Source organism: Zootoca vivipara, chromosome 8, assembly GCF_963506605.1.
Source record: "Zootoca vivipara chromosome 8, rZooViv1.1, whole genome shotgun sequence".
NCBI lineage: Eukaryota > Metazoa > Chordata > Lepidosauria > Squamata > Lacertidae > Zootoca > Zootoca vivipara.
In genome coordinates this window covers 81,472,778-81,500,438 of record NC_083283.1, presented here as the reverse complement: position 1 = coordinate 81,500,438, position 27,661 = coordinate 81,472,778, and the positions used below count along the sequence as shown (strand labels likewise).

The following is a 27,661-nucleotide window of genomic DNA, read 5'->3' as shown; positions in this document are numbered from 1 at the left end:
CCTTGGGACTTTTAGAACTTGTAATCCTCTTTATCTAGCTCCAGTCTAATTACTTCTGTTATATATTAGAAATTAGGTTGTGGTTTGAAATGGACATTTTTTGGGGGGGTCAACTGCTCTGAATTAAATGGGAAGAAAATATGGCTTCATTCTAGCTTCTCTGCAGAACACCAGGGGGCACAAAACGCTGAACTGTCCATTGGCCAGCTGCTGCGACCCATCTGCCTTTTCTGGTTGTGAGTTGATAAGGTTGCGGAAAGCCCAAGCATTTAAACCAAAACCTTTAATCGTATTGGTCTGTATGAATTTATTTCATTTATTGCATTTATCTATTAATTTTGTTTCGTAAAATTTATACACCCCTTGATTGTAAAAATCCTCAAAGCGGGTTACCAAAAAACCAAAACCAAAAAACAACCACACACACACACACACACACACACACACACAAAATTCAGAATGACAGGAACATGGCTGTGATTAATGTAGCAAACTGAACATGGCCAGCCTTAGGGGGGCTCCTTGTGTCTTCATCTTCACTGCAGGGGCCTTAGTATGGGGACCTTTCATGCCAAAATCCTCCCCACTTCCATCCCATGCAACCAGGTGATGTTTCTCTGTGTGATGGGGCATGAATTCAATTCCGTTTGCATTAAAACAATGTGGGAACTTAAGCACAGCCATGCTTTGAAATTCACACTTATCCGAATTTTGCAATGCAATTCTGGAACCAAACAATGTTTACAGAAATGCCTATATTAAGAGGGAAGTGTAAATAAAAAATGAATATTTGAATGAAAGTAAACGGTATACAAACATGTGCTTATTAGGAGAAATTCACGTTAAAATGCTGATGGGTTCTGTAAGGGTTGTGGTTTTTTTAAAGGAGATTCCTGCAGATATGTGGACAACAATTAAAGACTGGGGAAATGAGAAATTAAGAAAACCTACATTAACGGATGCATCTGTCCCTCGTTTCAGAGAAGTGTGCATGCCAAAAGTCCAAGGTCCAGCCTCTCGAATCTCCGGTCAGACCTAGGAAAGACTCATTTACTGACACCCTGGCACCAGGGAGCTTCTCTGTCCCTATCCATGTGTCAATGGTCCTTTCAGTACGGCCACACAAACTTGCTGCCACCCCCCAGCACCAACATGCAAACCACGCTGCTAGTTCCTGGAAAGACTCTTGTACACCTGTAAAGCTGTGATTTAATAGAATCAGGAGCTGGAAAGGAGAATTTGCTGTTGCTGGTGGCTGCCTTAAATGTCCCTTGTCGGAAGGACAGGTCACAAGCTTAACTTAATAACTAAGAAGTACACCTTACTTGAAGGCATTTCTGTTTGATGAGAGTCCTCCTGCCTGATGGGTGTGTACTTTAATGAACTGAACAGAGGAATGGTTATGAATGAGACATTTGGAGGGGTGTGTGTGTACATAATTGTGTTAAGCTTATTTTAGTTGCTATTTTCTTAATACTGTTTTATACTCATACATGCGTTGTTGATGATTCATTAATAATATAATAGGGTTTATGCTGTAATTGTGATGTATAGACTATTTTTAGTTGCTGGTTTGCCAGTAGTGCTTTTATAGATGGCAATTGCTTTATTGATGTTTCGTTAATTATATTATATGATTTGTGCTGCAATTGTGATGTTTTCTTAAGTTATTGTTATTTATTGTTTGTAAGATGCTTTGGGATTCATGAGAAGAGAAAGCAGCATATGAAGTCCATAAATAATAATAATAATAATAATAATAATAATAATAATAATAATAATAATAACTCCTTTGCTACAGCCTGTTCTGCATCAAAACATTCCATCTGTTTATGGGTTTAATTCCACTGAAAGAAGCCTAGTACATCATTTCCTTAGAAATCCCCACCTAGGTTCCTCTTTGCTGGCTTTTAATAATGAAATATGGAAGGTTTATTTTAGGCTTCCATGTCTTACAGAACTGCTTCCTGCTTTTCTGAGCTGGTTGCCTTTTGAAATTTCCCTTCCTATTTCTGCCTATGTACCCATAACTCATCCTGGTGTTCTCCAGATCTTGGGGGACCTCCCTTCAGCAGCACCCCGTGTGCCAATTCTAATGAAGGAGGAGGGGTGTGTGTGTTGTTTGATTAATTTTATACCAGGTACCCTTGACCGTTAGGTCCAGTCGCGAACGACTGTGGGGTTGTGGCGCTCATCTCACTCTATAGGCCGAGGGAGCAGGCGTTTGTCCGTAGACAGCATCCAGGTCATGTGGCCAGCATGACTAAGCTGCTTCTGGCGAACCAGAGCAGCGCACGGAAACACCGTACACCTTCCAGTTGGAGCAGTAACCTATTTATCTACTTGCACTTTGACGTGCTTTCGAACTGCTAGGTGGGCAGGAGCTGGGAGCTCACCCCATCGCAGGGATTCGAACCGCCGACCTTCTGATCAGCAAGCCCTAGGCTCAGTGGTTTAGACCACAGTGCCACCCACGTCCCACCCAGATTGTTTAATTAGCCAAAGGCTTAATAAGAGGCTTAATTTTGCTGGGTACCCAAGGATATGTAACAAAGGCACCAGGCAAACCTCCCTGGGGAGAGCATCCTACAAGTTGTGTCGAAAAAAATCTGGGAGGCACTAGGCTGACAAAAGCTGTTGTTTCTGAAAATGAACAGTTACGGTCTCAAGTGATTTCTGGAAGTAGTATTGACCTTTACAATGAAAAGAATTTTACCCATGATTATGTATCTCTATATCTATCTATGTCTATATCTATCTTCTAGCTGCTAAATATTTCCCCCATGGAACTAGTCATTTGTACTCCCCTCTTTTTAAATGCCTCGTAGTGATATAAACGGTTTGCTTATCATTAACAAAAGCAATAAAGCTCTCAAGAATTGGTTGTTGACAAACACCCTGCCATTCTGTTTAATATTCAGCAGCAAGTCCTAAGTGCTGAAAATCACCAATTTATGGCAGATTATTGCCTGAATACATTTCAGAAGCAAATGCAGATCATTAGGCCTACAAGATAAAGTTTAAAATTTAAAAAAGCTAACTAAAGCTACTGATTTTCACTGAGCCAACTAGTGACATAATATATTTTTTTAATTTGAATGCTAAATGAAGCTTTGTTCATTTAAGGATTGCTGTTATCTACAAAAAAAATAAGCTCTAACCCTTTCCCATTTTTCTTCAGCAGTAGAAAAAACAAATAGATATGCATTTTAAAATGGGTGAAGACTTCACATCTAAGTGTATATTTGTATATGCATATATCACAAGAGAAGCATACAGCTCATGCAGTCTGCCGTATGTTAGTGAATTGCACTTACTTCAATAGCAAAAATATATTCCGATGGATCATGCCATGGGTGCCACCTTTTTTGCAATGAATGGCAGGGACCGTCCTCACCATAGCAACTACGGTTATCTCGAAAGAACGTTAGCCTCCTGCATTAGCAATTTTACATCCTTAAATATAAGAAGCAGTTGCATGGCATTTGGCGTGTGTGTGTGTGTGTGTGTGTTGTGTTGTGTTTTCCTCTCTCCAGCACTTACTAATGAAAAACTGAAATATATGATGAGATAATTGAAGAGCTAAGAACATACAAATCACACCACCCCATTATTAATGGGGGGGGATAGAGACTTTCTTTCATTCTGTTGCTCTCTTTTCCACATGTGACCTCCCTGTTGTTGAGAACCTTTGCTAAGTGTCAGATTTTTAATTTTTTTTTAAGGCTCTGAGCGGGGAGGAAAGCAGGAGGAGAAAAGATGAAAGACTGCAGAATTTCTCCTGATTGGCATAATATCTCATTTTGCATGGCCTCTATCCTTGTGCATGCAAATCTAAAATAAACTTTTAAGGTTCACGCTGCCAGAAAGCTTCCTTTGCACCAGAGGTTCCCAATTACCGAAATACTGTGGACCTCCAGTTTTTCAGAAGCCAAAACCATTGACTCCCTACTATTGCTATCTCTTTGACAGTTTTTGTTATGTGCCGTGCACCACCCACTCCTGGGAGGGAGCACTGAACACCTGTTGGGAACCAGTGCGTTAAAAGAAGCTTGCAGACAAGCACGGCAGGCCTTGTCCCGTCACCTAGTTTAATCTCAGTAAATGTCCAAAGGGCCATGGAGGGAGGGCAGGAAGTTTATCTTGTTCTTTTTGCCCTGGTGTTTCCTCTCTCAGAAGCCGCACCTCAAGGCACAGAACAAAAACTGGGAGATATTGGGGGGGGGGGGAGTTTGGCAAAAGCACCACTCAATGCCGTCATGTGGCTGTGTGCTCCTTTGTGCCTGAGTGGCGCTGTGGTTAAACCACTGAGCCTAGGGCTTGCTGATCAGAAGGTCGGCGGTTCGAATCCCTGTGACGGGGTGAGCTCCCGTTGCTTGGTCCCAGCTCCTGCCAACCTAGCAGTTTGAAAGCATGTCAAAATGCAAGTAGATAAATAGCGGGAAGGTAAACGGCGTTTCCATGTGCTGCTCTGGTTTGCCAGAAGTGGCTTTGTCATGCTGGCCACATGACCTGGAAGCTATACGCCAGCTCCCTCGGCCAATAATGCGAGATGAGCACGCAACCCCAGAGTCGGTCACGACTGGACCTAATGGTCAGGGGTCCCTTTACCTTTTTACATCTTTCCACCCCAGCGACAGGGGTGGAAAATTGATTTCCTTATTTCCTTTCTCATACCCCCCAAGTGTCCCAATGTCATGTGCTTGGATTTTACTTAATCAGCTGAAATGTATCTATGTATTTCAATTTTCTATGTATCTATGTATTTCAATTTTCCTGTGGCTAGTAAGCAGTCTATAAACGGACCAAATAAAGCAAATTAATGAAATGTCAGTAACTGCAAAGCAGCTACATGAATGTATGAATGCAGATGGCTTCAGGGCCTTCAAATGCTATCCATATGTTCCTCTGGTCAAAATGTGTTAAATAAATTGGAATACACAAAGCACCTCCTCCTGCCTTGGTTTGTAATGATATCCAGCCAGAAAGGGATACGGCATTTTGGTAACATCTGCAGAATGGTGCTTATTACGTAGGTGGGTAGGTAACCTCGACTGGCTAGACGCAGAGCAAAAAAACAAAAGCCTAATTGTGTGTCATCAACATAGATAGGTTGCAATTGAGCATGAAAACTACTTGCAGATGTTACATCTTGCCGCCTTCACACCTGGTTTGTAGCAGCCTACAAATTCCCAGGGCCTTTGCTGAAATGCTGTCTTCATGCTAGAAACAGCATTTCAACACTCCGTGGAGAACGCAATCAAGAAATAGCAGCACCCTGCCTGCATGCCTTACTCCCAAAATCCAACGAGCCCGTCAGCTGTTGAGCACACTTGTATACAGGGAAAATGTAGTTATCAATTCATCTATTTAGGTTCATCTGGGCAGGTGCTTTTCTCCCTTTTAACGCACCTGACATTTAGAAGACATCTGAAGGCTGTTCAGGGAAGTTTTTAATGTGTGACATTTTAATGTATTTTAAATTTTTGTTGGAAGCCGCCCAGAGTGGCTGGGGAAACCCAGCAAGATGTGCGGGGTACAAATAATAATAAATAATAATAATAATAATAATTATTATTATTTCAGCACAAGCCACATGTGGACATTCCCGCCACCAGAAGTGGATCTGCAATTCTTCAAGTTAAAATCCTGAAATTCTTCCACTGTTTTTGACTATTATCATTTTCCAGAACTGAGCTCCGCTTTGACCTTGAACAAGTGTCAACTAAGAGGTTGTCTCTTCTGGGTAGACTCCAGAAGGGACCTGCAACCCATTAGAAACACCAATTCCCCCCCCCCCCCGGTATCCAATCTTGAGAACAGAGCATTTCAGAGCTAGTTAGCTGATCAAACTCACCAGCTTCCCTAAGAAATGCCTTTAGTGAGCTGAGTTTCCAAATGATGCCCATTGCAGTCTTGGATGGCTGCTACAACAAGGTCCTGTATGCAGACAGACTTTGCATTTGTGGTCAACCTCAGGTGGAAGACACCACACATTATCTGTTAGCCTGCTGGAGTGAACAAAGGTTTCAGAAAGCAGTATTTATATCACTTTTTGAAGCCTTTGTTCACTCCAGCAGGCAGACACACCCCAGCAGAAACCGCCTGTTTTTTTTGAGTGACAACAAAACCTTCATGACACACAAAGTGGCCCTCTATGCACTGGCTGCAAAAACAAAATCAAGAAAAAGGAGTTAGATAACATCACTATAAATTGTTGTGGTGATTCAGAAGTTCTATTTGAAATCAAGCTAGATTTGGCTTTGTTGGTGTCTCTGGTAATCTCTCTTACATCATGGATGCTGGCTCATCGATGTTGGATGTTCTTTTATTGGTATAGATGCTGCAGGTTTAGTACGGACTTTGGCTAGAATAATAAACTTATATTGTACTGCATTATCTCATAGGGGAGGTCTTCCTCACCTAGGCTGCCATTGCTGATGTTTCTCACTGTTTTGGCTCCTAGAGGCAGATGCAAGGGTCCTGGGGGGAGCAAAGGAGTTTATTACCCATGGAAATGTACTTCCTACAAGAATGGCACATGTGAGGTTTCTAATACTGAAAGTGAATTTTATTATTAAGTGCATGAAATTACAAATTCAACTTTCTTAATACACTGTAGCTGAAGATCAGATCCAACATTAGCACCCACACAAAACAGAAAGCCGCTTTACAGGACGCTGCATGATCTACGATGCTTCTTAACAAAACAGAATCCTGGAGCCCTAATGTTTACTGCTTGATTCCAACAAATCTTTCGCTTCGTTGATTTTTGTTGCCAAGTAAGGAGAGCCACCTAAATAAAGAGAAGAGAGAATAAAGTGAAGACTACATAATGCTGGATTTAACAAGAAGCATAGTCCTCAGTTATGAAAAGGAAGATTTATAGGTCATCTCACTAAGTTTCATTAACTTTCTAACAAGAAATTGACCCAAAGTATCACAATGAACCACACTCCTAAGGGCAATTAAATTGCTTTTCCTGATGGCGCAATTCTATCCGTGTCTACTCGGAAGTAAATTCCATTATAGAGTCCACTAGGGTTCAAATTACTCCCAGGTATAGTATAGCATTTCAGGTTAAGACACAAGACAACTGACTTCCCTAAATCTATTGACTAGCTAATGTCTCATTTTGTTAGGCAATGGGTTCTCTGGAATATCCACAAGCAAAATTTTGGAGTGTTGCAATTCAGAGCCTTCTCAGTGGTGGCACACCATTTGTGAAACCCTTCCCAGTGATGCCTACCTGGTGCCAACACACTTTCAGCACCAGACAAGATGTTGTTTTTTCCCAGGCTTCTTAATAAGCTGCAAGTGTTTCATCTTAGCCGACCTGGAACTTCTGCTGTAGAGCAATATAGACATCTTTTGAATGAATGAATGAAGTGAAGCACTGATTTCTTCAAAGTCATTCCAGTCCAGTGCTGGGCTTTGAAGTCTATGTCAGGGCTGAGGAACATTTAGAACCCGAGGGCCATATGCTCTCATGGGTGGGCAGCCTTTCAGGGGCCACATGCCAGTGGTGGGCAGAGCCATGGATGAGGCTCTTCACCAGGCCCTGAAGTTCCCCACTCCTGACCTAGAGGCAAGGAAACACTGCTCTCCATCATAAGAAAAGTTGGGATTGCTTTCCCAAGATCAATTCCACAAGGACAGATATATAATTGTGCAGTAACAGCATCAAATTTTGAGCTCAGACCACAGGCAGATTAAGGTACCGCACCATGTTTAATTTATTTTTGACAGCATGCTTTGAAGGAAACTCCTGGAGGAATATTTTAACGTAGAATCATTAGGTGCACACTGCAAACATGGCCCATTTTTCAGTTAAGGCACAGGCATACCAGCCAAATGTGTCATGTTAATGTTGTTAGGCACAGAATACTGCCTTCTTCTTCCCTGTCCTTAACGCTGCCACTGCTTTCCAGTCCATCTAACAATCTGATTACAGTTCAGCAGCCTCGGTGTTTGTTTTTTTCACCCTCGAGTGCCAACCATCTGCCTCCTGCCACTGAAAATAACCACCAAAGGTCTGTTGTCAGGAGCTCACCATGCAGCAACAAACACCTAGATGTTTTTTTCTGGGACAATGTGCTTTCCACTGCAGAACATTACAAACAACCTTTTCTAAGCATCTGCTCAGAGGAATCACATACAATGGAAATTCCAACTACAGATTACCATGCTATGAGAATCCTGCACTTGGTTCCCTTCTTTTTATAGTTTTTGATCCATGTGCCGACCCCTCTGCATTTAGGGTCTGGAGGGAAGGAGCAAAGATGTGCAATGCGGCACACATATCGGCCCCTGCATGGAACAAACACCAGCTAAAGCAAGATGCCACAGGACACATGAAACCTTGCATAGGCAAAGACATTTCGCACACCCCACATCTTGTATAGCATTACGTTAGCATCAGAGAAGCAGGGAGACAAGTGGGAAACATACAAGGCACTCTGCAGCACTTTCGCAGCAGGAATCTGAGCATGCACACAAAAAAATCCTAACATCCAAACTGAAGGGAAGTCCATAGTGCCTTTACACCATTTAACAGGAACAGAAAAACCCCCCAGAAATAATTAGTACATGTCGACAGGATACAGCTTCTCAAAGTGAGGCATCTAGATCACCTTTGGTTAATGTGGGGAGGGAGAAGGGGGTAGAAAATTGGGTGGATGTTGCTATGAAGGTGGGTGAAGGGAAAGAAGAGGAAAAACAAGTGAAAGACAAGGAAGGAAACTATATTCTGGTGAGATGGCAGTGGGGCATCCCGTGGGTAAAAAAAGGAGAACTCTGAAGCCCCAAACTCCGAAGAGGGGCAGGGAGTGCTGCATTGCACATGCTCCTGATAAGGATCTCGACAAACAGGAACAGAAATACCTGGTAGATAGCAAACATATCGTGGAATACGGATGTAACAGCAACAACACTTACGATTCTTTGATACTGTATTATGTTCTCCCATCAGGGGATTTTACCGTAGTCACTAATCAATATATTTTTATCTGTGTCTAGGAATGTGTAAATATGTACGCCAGAAACTTGCCCCAACGTTTATTCAGGGATATAATGCCTGAATACACAATATTACTCCGCCAGGGCATTGCTGTAAACTGGCTGGCCTCAAATCTCATTGCTGAAAGTGCAGTAACTGGGAGAATCCCAAGCAGATGATGTTCCTGATCTGTGCTAGCCTTGGAATCACTAAAGAGCAGCATATAGCTTACACAGCATAGAGATTATGACCACAGCCTCTCAAAATGTCCCGTGCAGGCACATATTACAACTGGATATAATACGGCTCCATCGGAGGACAATAGGCAAGGAGACAGAGCAAAAATACAAACTAGCAAAAATACAAACTATGGTAGGTCACAGATATGAAAACATGATAGTACAGTGGTGCCTCGCTAGACGAATTTAATTCGTTCCAGGACTCAATTTGTCCTACGAAAAATTCGTCTAGCAAGTCCCAGTTTCCCATAGGAATGCATTGAAACTTAATCAATGCGTTCCTATGGGCTCCGGGGGACTGGCAGCAGCATGGGACGGGGCTTCGGAGAAGGTCTCCGAAGCCCCGTCCGATGCCGGCTGTGCGCGAGGCGCCGGGGAGAAGCTCTTCTCCCCACCGCCACCTCACTTGCCTTCCCCGGCATGGGACGCAGCTTCGGAGACCTCCTCTCAGCTGATCTTCCTTTGCCTTCTTCCCTTGCTACAGCTGGTTCCCCTTTGCTAGACAAATGCCTTTTGCAAATAGGTTTTGTGATCGGAGGTTTTTATGGCCACGCTTCGCAAGGCGAAGCGGCGGCCATAGAAAACCTCGTCGTCTTGCGAGGCAACCTCCGATCGCAAAACCTATTCATACAGCGAAAAATTCATCTAGCGAGGTACCACTGTATCTACATTTGTCAGCTGTGTATTTTCAACTCTTGTAATATTTGAATCTAACGTCATTTCACCCGTTGTGATCACTTTTTCAAAGCAAACCTCCATTAAGGAAACTGGCATTGCACAATACATTGTACCTCCAGCATTCCCACGGTTGCTCTTAGAGCTGCCAAGGTTTCTGCTGCTGACAATGATTGATGTCCAGGACATTGACTGATGCCAGCAGAAGTGCCTTAGCCAAGGCCCACTCCCTAAAAATGATCAGAATGAGCTTGACCTCCTGTGGGAAACTGAAATGGAAAAATCTCATGAAGGTCACTTGGACAACTAAAACTTCATGCTGGGCCAAGAGATCTGATATATGTCCAGCCCTTTTAGGTCTTGGAATGATGGACGGGCTGGATGAAACAGGAAGGAAGGATTGTGCCCAGTGCTGTCTCAAAAGCATTCTGCACGTGTGTAAGTGGGTGCTGGGGAGCCATTATGAGTTTTGTGCTATAGCAACTCCCCCTTCACTGCAGCTCAACTGCAAAACTCTTCCCTTTGCCCGTGACTCTCCAAGGGTTAAGCAGCAATGCAGACTAACACAAGAGGGGCAGTATTTTGACCAAGGAATCACACTTCTTTGTTTGCATCCAAATGCATTTTCTTCCATAATTGTCTCGTTCCTGCATCTACAGAGTAAATCCAATTTTATTTATTTATTTAATGAATAAATTATTAGCAAAAAAGAAGGGCAGGAAGAAATAAGAAATGGTGTACTCCACACCTTTCACCTTAATGAGATCAGAATTAATTTTATACTCCTGAAATGAGAAGGAATAAACTATAAATCTGTCAACGAGATATAAAAGTCTTCACTTCCCCCCTTTTGGCTTTTTAAATACTGTGCAACTCTATACCATCTGTTGTATCAAAGTACAAACAGCAATGAACATATGGGCTTTCCTTCTCAACCAGCTGTAGTGTAGTTAAAGTTATAATAAGAGCTTTTTTGGGAGATACATACATTAAAAACCTGGCTAGTTAAAACATCTGTGCCTGGTTTTATAGTTTTTAAGAGCACTAAAATCTAGTACATACATTTGTATAACATTCTGCTCAAAAAGGTGTTTGTCTATTTATGGTTGCACATACTCTGTTCATGTAGACATGGATTTTTGCAGCTTCATGGCTAATGTTTCCCCTTCTTCAAAAGCGAGCTACTTCACACAGCGGTTCTTCACGCTGTTCGACAGCCTACTTAGTTTGTGATCAAGTAAATGACCCCAAAGGCAGCTATACATTCCTTCCTTTGGATCACAGAGACCGGATGCAAATCTGTCTCACACTGCAGGCAACACTTCCAAGATATGTTTTGAAATGCACTGCACAGAATTTGTGAAGTTAGTGATCGGTGTTATGCTTCATACACATGTAAAGAGAGACGGTCTGGCAGCATGTTACCTATCGACTAATATTTATGAAACTCAAAGCTTACCTTTATCAGGGTGATTCAAAAGCATGATTCTTCTGTGAGCATTTCTAATCTTGGCCTTCCCAGCAGATGGGCTGCAAAGATAGAGTGTTTACCATAAATAAAGATTCTTGTGGGCTCTAAATTAGCAAAATTGTTTTCTTCTGATAAACAACATCTAGAGGTATTTGCCATCTGGTGGGGAAGCGACAGTATTACGCCCTTGAAGAATGAAGTTTCAAAGTACAGTGGTGCCTCGCTTAACGAATGCCCTGCAAGACGAATTTTTCGCTAGACGAATGGATTTTGCGATCGGAGGTTGCCTCGCAAGATGACGAGTTTTTCTATGGCCGCCGCTTCGTCTTGCGAAGCATGGCCATAGAAAAACAAACCTCCGACTGCAAAGTCCAGCGTGCAGCGAAAAATTGCCAGGGCTTTTTGCCGCCTGCCTTCCCCTTGGCGCTCCATGTCAGGGGAGGCAGGCAAGACGCGGCGGCGGGGGAACGTCTTCCTCCGCCACCGCGTCTTGCCGCGCACAGCCGGCATGGAGCGCGGTTTCGGAGGTGTCCGAAGCCGCGCTCCATGTCGGGGGAGGCAGGCAAGACGCCGCGGCGGGGGAAAGTCTTACGCCGCGGCGGGGGAAAGTCTTCCCCCGCCGCCGCTTCTCGCCGGCATGGGGCTTGGCAGAGGTGGGGGAAAGGCGCAGGATCGTTCCTTCGCCTTTCCCCCACCCCTCCCGACAGAGCCGGATCCGACGAAGCTTCTGAAGCTTCGTCCGATCCGGCTCTGTCGTTGGCAACAGCGGCGCTTGCTCTCTTGGCTCGGGGAAGCGCCTGCCTGCCTTCCCCGAGCCAAGAGAACAAGCGCCGCCGCCGCCACCAGTTCCCCCCGAGTCCATAGGAACGCATTAATTGATTTTTAATGCATTCCTATGGGAAACGGTGCCTTGCTAGACGAAATTTTCGTAGGATGAATTGAGTCCTGGAACGAATTAATATCGTCTAGCGAGGCACCACTGTAATCCATAGCTTTGCGTTTTGGGGATCTTTTGAGAGTGGTCTGCACACATTTACACATGAGTATTCACCTGTGCTGATCAGTGGTAGGAGACACCTGCAAGCAGTGCCAACGGCACTGACAGAAAGTATATTGGTGGAGCATGAGATGGAGAAATCCCCTCCTAGTGGTGCAGCAATAAAACTGCTAGCACGTTTGCAAAGCTAAGCAGGGTTTCAAATTGGATGGGGGACCTCATGTTGAGATTCCTGCATTGCAGAGGGTTGGACCAGATGACCCTCGGGATGCCTTCCGACTCTTACCATTCAATGGAGAGCGGACTATCAAATCAGGCTGTAATACATCTTCTCTCCAACAGGTCCACCAGCCTGGGCACTGCTGTGTTGCAGCAGCCCTGCTGGGAAGGGTGATGAATAGCCAGCCCAGAGATCTATGAAAGGGCCTCATCCCCTTTGTCTGTTGTTTGGATAGCTGCTGTTTGTGGGGGTCAACTGGCGAGTCCTCTTCAGTGAGGCCGTCACAAAGTTTACTCCAATCTGTTTGTCAGAGCTCATGTTTGCGGAAGAGTAGCCTGGCTGACGCCCACAAATACAGGTTTACATGCCAGGCGTACGGGAGACTGAGTGCTTGTTATAATGAAGTTCCACTTGTATTGGGCCATGTAGTTTAATGAATTGAGCAGAGTGAATGATCAAGGGCTTGCGGGAGGAAGGTTGGGAGGCTGCTTGGCAGGGCTAGCCTATTAAGTGAAATATTGAGGGGTGGGGTGGGGAATGGGTCCCATGCGCTGCCAGGGGGAGGAAATGGCCCCAAACGACTGGTTGAGGCACTCAGTCTACGCAGGACTCCTTCTGACTAGCTCATGTGCACAAAGCATAGATTTTAAGGCATCCAAGTTCTGAATCATGCAGAATTAAACATGTGCAAAACCGCAGAAGTATAACTGTACAGTGGTACCTCGGTTTATGAACACAATTGGTTCCGGAAGTCTGTTCATAAACTGAAGCGAACTTTCCCATTGAAAGTAATGGAAAGTGGATTAATCCGTTCCAGACGGTCCGCGGAGTAACCGTTCATAAACTGAAGCGAACTTTTCCATTGAAAGTAATGGAAAGTGGATTAATCCGTTCCAGACGGGTCCGTGAAGTACTTAAACTGAAGCGTTCATAAACTGAAACATGGGTGTAATTGGTTCCGGAAGTCTGTTCATAAACTGAAGCGTTCATAAACTGAAGCGAACTTTCCCATTAAAAGTAATGGAAAGTGAATTAATCCGTTCCAGATGGGTCCGCGGCGTTCATAAACCGAAAATTCATAAACCGAGGTGTTCATAAACCGAGGTTCCACTGTATAACTCTCCATTGAATGGTAAGAGTCGGAAGGCACTTAAAACTCTTTTTAATACGGAAGAATTAGTACCCAAATTTGCTATTGCCCCCTTTCCATGGTCATCCTTTTTGTACTGTCCAATTTAGTATAAGCCACTTTTTTATTTTGTAAGCTATTTTGAATTTATTAGCAGAGGTATACAAGTATATAAAGGTAGATAAATACCAAGAGTTCTTTCAACACAGCAAACTGGGTAGTTTTTGCATGCCACTTCTGTTAGTGATTTTTATCATTAATGAAACTACTGGATAAGATGGGCCTACCCCCACATTTTATACCACTTTTCATTCAGGCTTTGGCACTGAATAGATTCTGTTTCAATGCAAAACACTTACCTTGTGCCTAAAATAAGACTAGCTTCTCGGTGATTCATTTTCTGTTCAAATCCGCCTTTATAATAGGAAGAAAGATTCTGTATGGGAGAGACAAGATGAAGTAATTTGATCTGCGCGTGAGGTATAATGACCTTGATTCAATTTTGTAGCTAGGGCAAAAAGTGGCAGCTAGGCTACTCAACACTGTGGCGTGCTGCAGTCACACTGCATTGTTCTCAAACGAGCTGCACTGCCTACCAATAGCCGATTGGGCCAAGTTTAAGGTTTTGGTTCTCACCTGTAAAGCCCTAACAGTTTGGGAGTAGGTGATGTGAGGGAGCATATTCACCTCTCTTGCCCTCTTCAAGTGTTACAATCAGTTGAGGAGGCATCCAAAGGAAGAGGCTTTTCTGTGACGGCACCCTTCTTAATAAATCACCTCCCCTCTGAGCTCAGGCAGGTGCCAACACTGATGACGTTTTGGTGCCTACAAAGAACATATCTATGTTCCCAGGACTTTACAGGTGTTTAATTCCAACAGATTGCTTAAGTTTCACCTCTGCCCTGTGTACATTGATTTTAATGTGAATACAATACAAGTATATTTTATAAATTTGTTGTTACTCTGTCTCCAGACTGATGTGGCAAGTGGTATGGAATCATAGTTAGAAGGGACCCAGAGTCCAACCCCCGAATCTCAACTAAAGCATCTCTGACAGATGGCCATCCAACCTCTGCTTTAAAAAGATCAGATGTGGTTTTGAAATATGATCAATGGAACAAGACTTTTGCTGTTGCTGAAGAGTCATCATTGCTAGAGGAGATAAAATCATATTGTATCTACTGTAGTCATTTTTGACACATTTTTGAGGAAAAAATAAGTCATAAGGTCTCTTTGTAGTTTTCAAAAATGATTCTTAACTCCTAAGTCCTACAGTATTAGTAGGGTACTCTTTCCAACGTTTTGTGTGATTCTGAATATATTGAACTTCTATTTAAAGCTGTATCTTTAATATTGATCAAAGTTCCTTTGAATCTAATTTCATTTGCATTGAGGGATCAAAAGATTTCCTCCAAGCAAACTAGTCGATCTGGAACCTGATTTATACAACTAAACTGACTAAAACTGGAAATTGGAAGGATGCACTTATTTGCTCTGTAGAAATGCGTAGGAATTACACATAGTAATGGTTTACTATCTCAATCCATTATTTGAATGCACAATTTAAAAAAAAGATATGATTGGCAAGACCTAGGGAGGACTTGTGTGCACAGAACCAAAAGAAAGGAGGGAAAGTTAATACGGAAGACATGAAAGGGATAGTTGAACTAAAATGTTCTTTATTTTTCTTAAAACTTAATTCTGCCTTTTGCATCTGTCCTCTTGCCTTTTCTAAACAAGCTTCTAAAAATTGGCTACTGCCTGCAAGAATCATCTGCCTAGACCTTTTGGCTCAATGCTGCATGAGGTTTAAGAGACGTTTGAAAGAAGAAAGCTGGCTACTTTGGGCTCTAGTGAAGGACCAGTAAGCCAGCTGCTTGCCTTGCACCCCCAGGTTTCACTTCCACCCAGGACTGGAGGAAATGTAGAAGAAATGTGGTGGCCATATACCTGAGAGTCCCTTGCATGCCTGGCCAACCCAGACTTGCAGCCATGGTGGGACAGGAAGTGGATGAGTCCCTGCTCTGTTATGGTAGCCATCACCTAGTTGGGTCAGGGTTAGGTATACTAATCCTGAGCACAGAAGGGGCAACGTTATCTCTGTCTCTCTCAAGCTTCTAATCTCATCGGAGAGACCTGAGCTCTAAACTTACAGCGGCTGAAATTTTCCTTGCTGTTTCTGTGATTACTTGTTCTAGTGGTTTCCAGAGCTGGGATGCATAACGACCTATAAAATATTGAAACAAAAGCCAATTTAACATCTGTTCATCTGCTAAGCAAGCATGCAGCAACAATAATTTCTGCAAGAAAACAGAGAAGAACCCAATTTTTCATCTCATTTGTCTGAAGGTCCAAATTGTTGCCCTTTCCTGATTCAAAACGTTCCCTGAGTGGCTGCTTTTGGAGGAAAGCCCAGCAATGCACCACGATGAGCTGGCAGGCACACCTCCCATTTATAGCATCACAGGGAAAGCTGTCTTTTAATAGAATCATTAGGAACAGCAAAATTCTTATGTTAATAAGCAAGTCTTTTATAAACCTGCCTTGTGAATTTCAGGGGAAATCTTCCTACTCAAATTTATTTCCTTAGTTGGGAAGCCTCATGCTTGGGACACTGGAGAATCACTGCTAGCTAGAGTAAGCAATCCAGGGCTCAGTGTGCCCATTACAAATATATAAAATATAAAATATTACAATATAAAAAGAAGTGCAAGTCCTTTTCTCATTAAAACACATTCCATTACTATTCTGTTTGTCTTAAGAAAGGCAGTGATGGGTGACACATTTGTTTCTAAACACACACACACACACACACACAATTCCCCCCCCCAAAAAAAACTTACCAGCAAAAGCAATGGCTGCAACACCAAGGCCAATACTTATCATAGATCGAGCCTGTTTAAAATAGTAACATACTACAATTATATAGGAATGTGTTAAGTTGGAACTAGTCAAGCTGGCAATACATATAACAAACAGTGGAGGAAAATACAAAAGGAGTCCAAGTAATTTTAAATATCGACACCAGATTTCTAGGTGTCAATATTTAGCATTTTAATATGTTATATTTAATACGTTTTCTAAGGCACAGCACATACAGCCCCGCCCATAGCTCACTAGGCAACTTCCTTTCTTTTCCCCACAAAAATCTTCCCTGCAGCACTATCTCAAGCCTGATGTAACGGGATTTTCAGCAGACTGAACCACCCCTCTCACTTCCAGCCAATGTTAGAAATTTCCCAGGCGCTTTTTGCGACTGACACGGGTCCAATCGAGACTACGTGGAGATCTCTGGTTGCCAGGTTGGCGACAGACATCTCCCTCTGGCTGGCCTCTCCAGCTTTCTTAAGGAGGTCAGCAGCAGAGATTATTTACTGCATTTATATCCCACCTTTTTCTCCAATGAATACATGGTATTCATGGTATTTTATTTTTCTGTTGGAAGCCGCCCAGAGTGGCTGGGGAAATCCAGCCAGATGGGCAGGGTATAAATAATAAATTATATATTATTATTATTAATTATTATTATTAGTATGGGTCCCCCCCACTTAATCCTTACAACACCCTGCAAGATAGGCTAAGAGGCTACTACTGACTCCAAGGTCACCCAGTGAGCTTCATGACGGAATGGGGGTTTGAACCTTGATCTCCTCGTCCAACACTCTCACCACTACACCCCACTGGCTCCCTATAGTCCTTCTGCTACGGAGCAGCTATATAAACTGAGCAGGTAAATAAATATGGGGAAAGCAAAATGTCACTTAGAGAAAGATCTGGAATATTTCTCTTGTAGCTTGAATTTGTTTTCTTCCAGACTGCTCTATTTGATGTTTTAATGTGTTGTAAACCGCTGTGATATTTTTTCTTTAAAATATAAAGCAGTATAGAAACCTAGAAACGAATGATAAAATTTCAGAGTTTAAAAAAAGCGCCTAGACATCCCACTGTGGCAACTGCAGCCTAGGTTTAAGGCACCATTTGGCAATTAATTTATACACCTGAGTTTGTAACACTGCTTCCAGCAATTTCCATACTTTGGGAACCATGGAACCATGACCGTTTATTACCAAGATTCTACACATTTTATTTTACTTTCAGACCACTCTTCAACCTGCGTATCACAAAATATAAACATTAGATTTAACAGGATTAAAAACACTCCATCCAGCCATTTAAAAATAAGCATGCTTAGGGTTGCACACATACCCAATGCCTGGGTTGAAAATATGTGTTTTAACCTGTCACTGAAAAATCATTGATGAGGGAGAAAATTGTACCTCCAGAATGGTGGAACATCTACATACGAGGTGCTATGATAAAGAAGAACGTATCCTGAATCAACATAATATCAGCTATACCCATTGATAGGATACGGCTTCCCCTGAAGATAACAAGGCTTGGACTGACAGATACGGGGAGAGGCATTCACGTACAGTCGTACCTTGGTTGATGAACAGAATGCGTTCCGGGAGTCCATTCAACTCCCGGAACCATTCAAAAACCAAGGTGCGGCTTCCGATTGGCTGCAGTAGCTTTTTGCAGCCAATTGGAAGCCACAGAAGCCGCACTGGACGTTCAACTTCTGAAAATTGTTCAAAAACCAGAACACTCACTTCCGGTTTTCGATCGTTTGGGAGCTAAAATGTTTGGCAACCAAGCCGTTCGTCAACCAAGGTATGACTCAACACACCAGCAAAAGTAACAGTTGCAACACCAACGCCAGTGGTGACGAAGTCGTTCAGGGCTTTATACATTAAGATCAACACCCTGAATTGACCCAGTAGTAGATCAGCAGCCAGTGCAGCTCCTGAAGAGTCCTGTTTGTTGCACTGTTCAAAGCACTTGTGGCTGCATTCTGCACCAGCTGCAGCTTCCAGACTCTATTCCAGGATAGGTCCACAAAGACTGTGTTAGAGTTGTCTAGCTGGGAGGTTATTAAGCCACGAATAACTGCAACCACATTACTCTAGTCCAGGAAGGACTATAGTTGGCAAGCCTGATGCAGCAAGAAATAGGACCTTCACCACCAAATCCATCTGGGCCTCAAATAACAAAGCCTCCCATTTTCAAGTTCAGTCCTGTTATTTCAAGGGGAGCACAACTCTATCAAAAACATTATATAACTGCAATAGAGTGTGCTCTATGTGGGGCTGCCTTTGAGGCTACTGCAAAATTCAACAGCTTGACTGCTCACTGGGGCAATATATCGCCATCGTATTACGGTGCTACTGAAAGAATTGTATTGGCTGTCCATTCTCTACCAGACTAGTTTCAAGGTGCTGTTATTGGTGTAAAAGGTAAAGGGACTCCTGACCATTAGGTCCAGTTGTGACCGACTCTGGGGTTGCGGCACTAATCTTGCGTTATTGGCCGAGGGAGCCGGCGTACAGCTTCCAGGTCATGTGGCCAGCATGACAAAGCCGCTTCTGGCGAACCAGAGCAGCGCACGGAAACACCGTTTACCTTCCCGCTGTAGCGGTACCTATTTATCTACTTGCACTTTGACGTGCTTTCGAACTGCTAGGTTGGCAGGAGCTGGGAACGAGCAACGGGAGCTCACCCCATCGTGGGATTTCGAACCGCTGACCTTCTGATCGGCAAGCCCTAGGCTCTGTGGTTTAACCCACAGCGCCACCCGCGTGTGGCCCACGAACATGCTATTATCTATAAGATGGGTTGACTATGTAGGGGGTAAGACCCATAGCTGCCAAGTTATCCCTTTTTTACAGGGATTTTCCCTTATGCTGAATAGGCTTCCTCGCGAGAAAAGCGAAAACTTGGCAGCTATGGTAAGACCATTGCTGCATTCCACAGGAGAGGGTACCCTGCAGATACCACCCCATCAGGAGCTCCATTGCACACAATTGCACACAATGTTGGAACGGGACCTTTACTGTAGCAGCAACCACCTTTTGGCACCTGCTAAAGACATTCCTCTTTCAACAAGCCTTCTAAATGCAGGTCTTTTTCCTAGTTACTGTCTGCACTGGATTTGAAGTGATTTTATGTATGTGCTGTTATTTTAAACTGTATCAATTTTTTAAAAATTGCTCTTATATGCAGTGGGCCCGCCACCAAAGGCAAAATCGTGCAAAGTCAGGAATCCCTGGAACTTAAAGGTCTACTGCCAGTAAGAACTATAAAACCATTTATGTATCCCCAGTGATGTTTCCACAAACTGCAGTATGAGAAATCTTGCTATAAGTATGGATTCAATGAGAAAGCAAGGTTACATTTAAAACTATTTTAAAAGTGTTCAATGACAGCAACCAAGAAACCCATAATTTAAGGTGCAATTAGATGCAATGGCAGCAGGACCCCAAAATCCTACAACACTATTTCTTCTAAACAAATTTTTTTTGGCCATATGTCTAATTTCTGTGTCACTTGCTTATGCATAAAGAGATTTACAGGTTTTTGTATCATCCACACATACAATTGCTGAACATTTACAGCTGCATTTTCTTGCATGGCAGGGGATTGGACTAGATGATCCTCAGGGTCCCTTCCAATTCTACAATTCTCTCTCTCATGTACTAATAATCTTGACTTCACAGAGAATACAATTGTTAAGACTTCCTTTCACTAGTCACATGTAAATAAATAACATGCGAAACTATCAATAAAGGTACTCAGTACTGTTTTAAGCTAAAAAGGAAAAGAGCTTTTAAGCTAAAAAGGAAAAGGAAGAGTGCTGCACTTAATTTCATTGAAGTAAATTGTAACTTTTCTCTATAAACACATTGTGAAATAGTAGTAACACTTTCCAGCATACAGATCTTTAAAACAGGATGAACGTATAAATTCTAACAAACTTCATCTCACCTGTTAACGCGGCTAGACTTTATGGTCCTGCATAGAGTGAATATGCTGTACTGATTCAGAGCTTGCTTTCATTCCCTAAGAAATCACATTAATATTCTTTAACACCCCAGCAGATGCACCACTTCAAGTGATTACAGTTCGCTGTTGGAATTCTTGTCATGTTTTGCCTGGTTACAAAAACCCAACTCATCATTTTCAAGACTAATTCTTTCCACTTGTATGGCATCTTTAATCTAAACCTCTTGAAGCAGTTTACAAACATTAATTCTTACAATAAGAGACACAAGGTAATTAGATTGTTCATTTTGCTAATGGGAAAAGGCTATGTTTGTTGCCCCTGACCTCCAATCTATGCCAGAAGAAAGCAGGTACTTTATGTTAAGTGATCAAGAGGTTCATAGTATATTAGTACAAAACTAAAACAGATAACAGAGGTTGGTCAGGAAGGGACTGGTGGTTGAGTGGCTCAATATGGCAGCAAGCAGCCAAAGTAAATGTCATTTAGGTTTCTGACCAGTTCTATTGCTCTCTGCAGTGACAGAATGGCATGCATCCCAACCCTGCAATTAAAATGTTTACACAATACACATTTTAATTTGTCTACGATCTCCAAGCCTACCACGACATTTCATATTGATATATTCCTACAAAAATCATGCAGTCTCATCGGAGCAGTGTTAGAAACTCAGATATGTAAGCTATTTGCCAAATGGCCCCTTAAAGCTAGGTTACAGGTGCAACAAAGGAATGTCCCACCCCCAAAAAACCATGGGGATCTTAGTGACCTGACAGAAATGCATCAAACATAGAAGGCTTTTGTGCTAAAGGTGGGATTCCCCACCAGTGCTGATTGGACAGTTCGTTTGCCATTCAACCCCCCCCCCACACACACACACCGTGAAATCTCCTGCCTGTCGAAACCGGTAACAAAGGAATGTCTAGTCACCATTTTTTTCAATATTACAAAGCAAAAAATGAAGTTGGTATATTGTCAACGTTTTAATATATTTTACAATTCAGTCACACATTTTACCAATTACAGTAATCTCTCTCTTTTTTTAAACACGTGAATTAATACAGGTAGGTAGCCGTGTTGGTCTGAGTCGAAGCAAAAATAAAAAAATTCCTTCAGTAGCACCTTAAAGACCAACTAAGTTTTTATTTTGGTATGAGCTTTCGTGTGCATGCACACTTCGTGTATCTTACGAAGTGTGCATCTGATGAAGTGTATCTGACGAAGTGTGCATGCACACGAAGGCTCATACCAAAATAAAAACTTAGTTGGTCTTTAAGGTGCTACTGAAGTGAATTAATACACAATTCAAATCAGTGACACATCTTTAATATCACATTTTTAATAGCAAATGTTTAATTGCTTTCTAATGATTGCTTTCCCCCAATGTTTTTAGCTGTTTCTATTTTATCTGTAAGTCACTCTGAGTTCCTGTCTGGGGGAAAAAGCAGGATATAAACATATAACAAAACTTACATCTATCTGGCCACTGGAGCAAATACCAAAGCCTCACAAGCCAATCGTGTAAGAACCAGTGCTATATATATCTAGTTAACAAAGCGAAAGAACATTTGCACTTTTCTTCTCGCCTATCTGCACAAATCACACACAGTACCCCATGGCACGATGGTTGACAGGCGAAAGCACCCTATAGAAATACTTTTACGTTTTCGTGAAGTCATGGAAATTCGCAGAAGGAACTGCCAACACCAGAAACCCCAAGTGGGGAAAGTGCCCAGATGCTAGCAACGCTCCTTGGTCGGAATCGGGTGGCAAAGTTGGTAAGAACCCCCCCCCCCAATTCCCCCCTAGCACTAGCGCAGGGGAGGGGGGGTCTCCGCACAGGCCCTGCGCTCCCCCCCTCTCTCTCCTGGGCCGAGCCCCTTTAGACTTTGGGGAGCTGGGGGGTGGTTCCCTTTTCGAAAGGGCTTCAGTTTAACGACCGGCAGGGCGACGGCGGGTCCCGCGCCGCCCAAGAAGGAAGAGGTGCGACAGAGAAAGGAAGGCCAGGACAAGGTCTCCCTACTGCGCAGGCGCGGCGGAGGGACGTCGCTATGGCGACAATCGGGCGCTCGAGTGGGCGTCCAACTCCCGCTAGGCCGCAGGGTGCGCGCGCACGCCGCTGACCCACCCCCACCCTACCCGACCCCGCCCACTCACCAGCCCCTCGTTCATGCCGGGCCCGCTACCGCCGCCGCCCTTGTACTCGGCGTAGCGAAGGCGCTCTCCCTCCGAGGAGCCCTTCGCGCTCCCCATCGCAGCCAGGCAAAGCGTAATGGAGATTGCGGCGTCGGCGGTTACGGGGCCCCGCGAGGGACAAAAGGCGCGCGCCTCTCTTTGCCCTTGCCCTCCCACGGCCAGGAGAAGCTGCACTGAGCATGCGCGTCGTCCGTCAGCCGCCTCGAGCCCCTTGCCTTGAAAAAGGCGGCGTGTAAACGAAATACGTACCGTAGTCATCTTGGCGATTTTAGCGCTCTGGGTTAGCGGCTGGCTGGCAACCCTACAGAAGAGATGCAAGAAATGAATTAAGTGATTCTGCTCTAGGTGCCTAGCAGGGCCGTCTTTAGCAGATGCAGCACCGGGGTGCAAATATTCGCCCAGCACCCCCAAATTACCAGAGGCTTGGGAGTGAAGTCGCGCCCCTCCCAAGACTCCCTGGGAGGAGAGTGCAGCTTCCCTCCCAAGCTGCTTCGGGAGGAGAGCGATCCCCGCAGAGGCTTGGGAGGGAAGCTGCACATCCGCCAGCCTTATGGTTGGCGGGGCGCAGCTGGTGGGTGTGCAGGGAAAGGGGAGGCTGCCGGCAAAGCTGTGCAACTCCCCCACTTGCTGGGGCACCCCTGAAGAGGCCCGCGCCCTGGGGCGATGCACCACTAAGCCCTATGGGAAAGACCTCTCTGGTGCTTAGCATGGGATTGAAAAAATGCTCGCTCCACTTTTCAGGAGGCGTTCACATGGTATCAAATCAGTGTTCTGGGTTTTCCTGGTATTTCTTCCCCCACCTTCCTGTAAAGGCCCAGCTCAAAAAGGCCTGCCATGAAGGCTAGGGGACCCTTTGGAGGTGTAAGACAACCCTGCCATCTTGCTAGACACCTCCCAGTCTGCTGAGTTTACCCAAAACACCTATTTACTTCTGTTCCAAAGCAAACCTTGTCTTTCTAATGATGTAATGGACAAAAATCAAGTAAGCACATTTAAATTGCTGCAACAAATGCTTTCAAACTAATTAAATAATCACGGAATGGTCAGGTGAATTTATCCTTCCCCCCTCACCACCACAGAAGTTATGTCATGACACTGGTATGAATGGACAGAAACTTCTCACCACTCATTGACAGAAACTTCCAAACAGAATGTTGGGCTCTGTGAAGGTGGCAGTTGGGACAGGTGAGCCAGAGAAGCTCAGGGATGTGCTTTGTATGTTGCCACATCTGGCAGCAACCTGTTGACTGCTTGTATAAGTGTAATAGATGTCAAGTAAAAGGCCTCAGCATCGGTTGGTGCCTTTGCGCACAAAAACAAAGAAAGACCCCAACGTGAAGAAAGGCCACAAAATGGGGTGAGTTTTGACTTGCCACACAAATGCCAACACACAAAAAAACCCGTGAGTTTGTTGTGTTTATGATAAAGGCTTAGGCGCATGTCTCCCTCAGTATGCAATGCAGAGTCTGAAAATTTCCCTCTGCTCAATTCAGAAAGACTTGATGCTACAAACTTTATTGACATTTCTCAGGGAGAGCAGCTTTCAAGAGTTCTCACCTAGATTGTAAGGTTGGTGCAGGGACACTAAACCTTTGGGTTGGATTCAACTGACCAGTCCCACACCAAGACTTCAGCTAGTACAACAGGACTTCTCCCCCTGATGCCCCCAAACTGTCTTAAAGGTAAAGGTACACCTGACTGTTAGGTCCAGTCGCGGACGATGCTGGGGTTGCACACTCATCTCGCTCTATAGGCTGAGGGAGCCTGCGTTTGTCTGCAGACAGCTTCCGGGTCATGTGGCCAGCATGACCAAGCCGCTTCTGGTGAACCAGAGCAGCACACGGAAATGCCGTTTACCTTCCCGCCAGAGCGGTACCTATTTATCTACTAATTATCTACTTGCACTTTGATGTGCTTTTGAACTGCTAAGTGGGCAGGAGCTGGGACCGAACAACAGGAGCTCACCCTGTTGCAGGGATTCGAACCGCCGACCTTCCGATCAGCCAGCTCTGTGGTTTAGACCACAGCACCACCCGCGTCCCTCAAATTGTCTTAGGGGGAGATTATTATGTTAGGCAAGTTCAAATGGGAAACATTTGGGAAAGCGTGGAGTTGAATTCTTCCCCTTTACACCTGCGATGTATATTTTTAGGACCCACTCAAGTTGGGATTGTATTTTGTTTTATACTGCTTTTTATTGTTGTATTTTACGTTGTTGGGAACCACCCTGGGATCTTCTGGCTGCATTTGCCCTGCACCCACCCCACAGTGCCAGCCGTTGTGTGTACAGTCGTACCTCCTTTTGCGTCTGGGATCCGTTCCGGAGCCCTGAATGCTCGGCGAAGTCCCGTTCTGTGCATGTGTGAAGCGTGATTGGCAAACTCAGAAGGAAGCCATTGTGGCACTTCCGGGTTTGCTGCTGACGTTGGACGAAATGGACCCTAAACAGGGCGGACTCAAAACGAGGTACCAATGTCTGGAAATTCAAACACAAGAGATGATTTTAGATCTGGTTGGTAGACAACATCCATGTAAAATGCCTGCAACAAGCAAGAGAAATCACTAGCCCAAATATAGAGATTATATTCCACCAAGTAAAATCTACTTGGTTGTGTTTACACACCTCATAGCCATTGAGTTTTATTTAGAACAAGGGGCTAATATGAGTTTGCCCCTGAAAAGGGAACATATTTCAGTGGCCATTTTCTGTTATTAGTTTAGTTTGTCACTTGAGCATGAGACTCTGAAGCTCAGGGTCGTGGGTACAAGCCCCACATTGGGCAAAGGATTTCTGCATTGCAGGGCTTTGGGCTAGATCAGGCATCCCCAAACTGCGGCCCCCCAGATGTTTTGGCCTACAACTCCCATCATCCCTAGCTAACAGGCCCAGTGGTCGGGGAAGATGGGAATTGTAGTCCAAAACATCTGGAGGGCCGAAGTCTGGGGATGCCTGGGCTAGTTGAACCCTCGTAGTCCCTTCCAACTCTACGGTTCTGTGATTCTGAGTTTTGCAAGATGATCTACAGAAGAACCTCAGAAATAACTACATGTGACAAACCATACTTTACAGGTTTGCAGGAGAACATCTATTGAAAATGATGCTCAGAAATACACCTAGCAATTACAAGATGGACAGGTTCATATTTTGAACCAGAATATCTCTAATGTGAAATGAAAAGAACTAGGGTATATTTCCCTGACAGAAGAAGCGGTTTTCCCTATTGCCCAACAAGCACACCTATTTCTGGATTTATTTGTTACATTTTAATCCTACTCCGTCCTCCCAGGTGTTTAGGATTCACCCCCTTTTAACCCTCAGAACCATGGGAGGCTAGGATGAGTAATGTTGTTGAGTAGCCCAAGGTCACTAGGGAATACAGTGGTACCTTGGGTTACAGACGCTTCAGGTTACAGACTCCGCTAACCCAGAAATAGTACCTTGGGTTAAGAACTTTGCTTCAAGATGAGAAATCGTGTTATGACGGTGCAGCGGCAGCGGGTGGCCCCATTAAAGTGGTACCTCAGGTTAAGAACAGTTTCAGTTTAAGAACGGACCTAACTAATTAAGTTCTTAACCAGAGGTACCACTGTAGCTAGATTTCAAATCCTGTATTTGATAGGATTCAAGTCCAATAGTTACCCGCTACAGCACCACTACTTGTACAACACATTTAGGTTAGGGGACTAGACCCAACAGTGGCAGATTCCTGTGCCAGAATTTCAGTGATTTCTTATAAAGGGGGCGATTCAAAGTTCAGCAGGAGAGGGAGGAGAGCTAAATTCTACCCCTGTTGAATTTCTACCGTCCTGCTGCTTCTCTCTGGCTGTCATCTTTTAAGGCTCCAGTTCTGAAAGTAACCCATAGCAGAAGAAAAATGGATAGGAAAAACCAGGAGGGGGGGCATGTAAAGCACTCAGTTCCCCCTTCCTGCCTGCCCAATCTGTGCTTTAAGTTACTTCTCCAACTTTATATGGAATTGGTGCAAATTGCACACTGAAACAAATGCTGTGTACCATCTAGTTTTGCTCTTGAGGTCTCCTTTCTTAAGCAGGATTGCCACACACATCGCTCTTCTGTGTGGGATGGGAGCCCCGCCCCCCCCCAACAATTATGGGTTTCTGTATGCCAGAAAGAGCAGCAGACCACCCCGGCTCCCATTTCCACGCCAGAAAACTCCCCACCAGAAATTCTTTCTGCGGTGTGGCTATTAAAAGCACAGGAAAAAGAGACGTCACCTGAATTATTCCAGAGAAATGTGTTTGCATACAGCAGTCTAGAAAATTGCAAGCTGTTTCCAGAGTGTGTTCTGGGACATTCCTATTGACTTCAACGGGGCCAAACTGCATTTGCTTCAGCAGCAGAAATTATGTGGGTGAACTTTTCCTGGATGGGAGATAAGTGGAGGGAAAAGACTTGCCTGCTGTGCATCAGGCTGTTGTTAAAGGCACAAAGCAGGTCCAGGAAAGGGAAAGGAAAGGCTGGAAACCTTGGAGTTGGCAAAGGCCTTACTAGATAACCATTTCCAGGTTACTTCCCATACAGAGCTTGGCTCTGGCAAAGTGAATGTCCTTTCCCCGTCATGTCTACTAGGCAGGTTTGCTCAGAAGTGCCCCCCAGCATCTAGCCCCCCCTAATTCTCCCACATTTAAGCTACAGTCGTCAACCCACATCCTAGGGCGCAAGGGACCCGCAAAACTTGGACCAGAGGACTGCGCCAATGGGATTGTTCCCTGAGCCACCACTTGCAACTCATGAGAACGTTGGTCCCACTCAGTCAACTCAGTCTCAATGAGCACAGTGCATATGTGCCACACAGTGCCAGGAGGGAATTTGGAGATGCAGAGCTGAGGAAAGTGGCACCTGCCGGGGGGGGGGGGGCTCGTTTGCCTCTTCT

At 44.2% G+C, this 27,661-nt stretch overlaps 1 protein-coding gene across 1 annotated transcript; it reads right to left on the bottom strand.

Moving 5' to 3' along the window:
• Positions 1 to 6,535: 6,535 nt before the first annotated feature.
• Positions 6,536 to 22,872, bottom strand: DNAJC15 (DnaJ heat shock protein family (Hsp40) member C15). The gene is made up of 6 exons (XM_035103511.2): positions 22,728 to 22,872; positions 16,573 to 16,624; positions 15,883 to 15,956; positions 14,089 to 14,165; positions 11,372 to 11,442; positions 6,536 to 6,796 (listed from the first exon to the last, which is right to left on the bottom strand). Exons 1-6 carry the CDS (start codon positions 22,821 to 22,823, stop codon positions 6,726 to 6,728), a joined length of 441 nt encoding a protein of 146 aa, XP_034959402.1. The 5' UTR covers positions 22,824 to 22,872; the 3' UTR covers positions 6,536 to 6,725.
• Positions 22,873 to 27,661: the final 4,789 nt, after the last annotated feature.

Bases quoted from the DNA above. Each gene is read 5' to 3' on its own strand.
- DNAJC15 (XM_035103511.2), bottom strand. From the start codon at position 22,823: ATGGGGAGCGCGAAGGGCTCCTCGGAGGGAGAGCGCCTTCGCTACGCC. The intron at 16,625-22,727 runs GTGAGTGGGCGG...TATTTTAAACAG, and splicing joins CCGGCATGAACGAGGGGCTG to GCTCGATCTATGATAAGTAT. The intron at 15,957-16,572 runs GTAAGTTTTTTT...AATATTTTATAG, and splicing joins TGCAGCCATTGCTTTTGCTG to GTCGTTATGCATCCCAGCTC.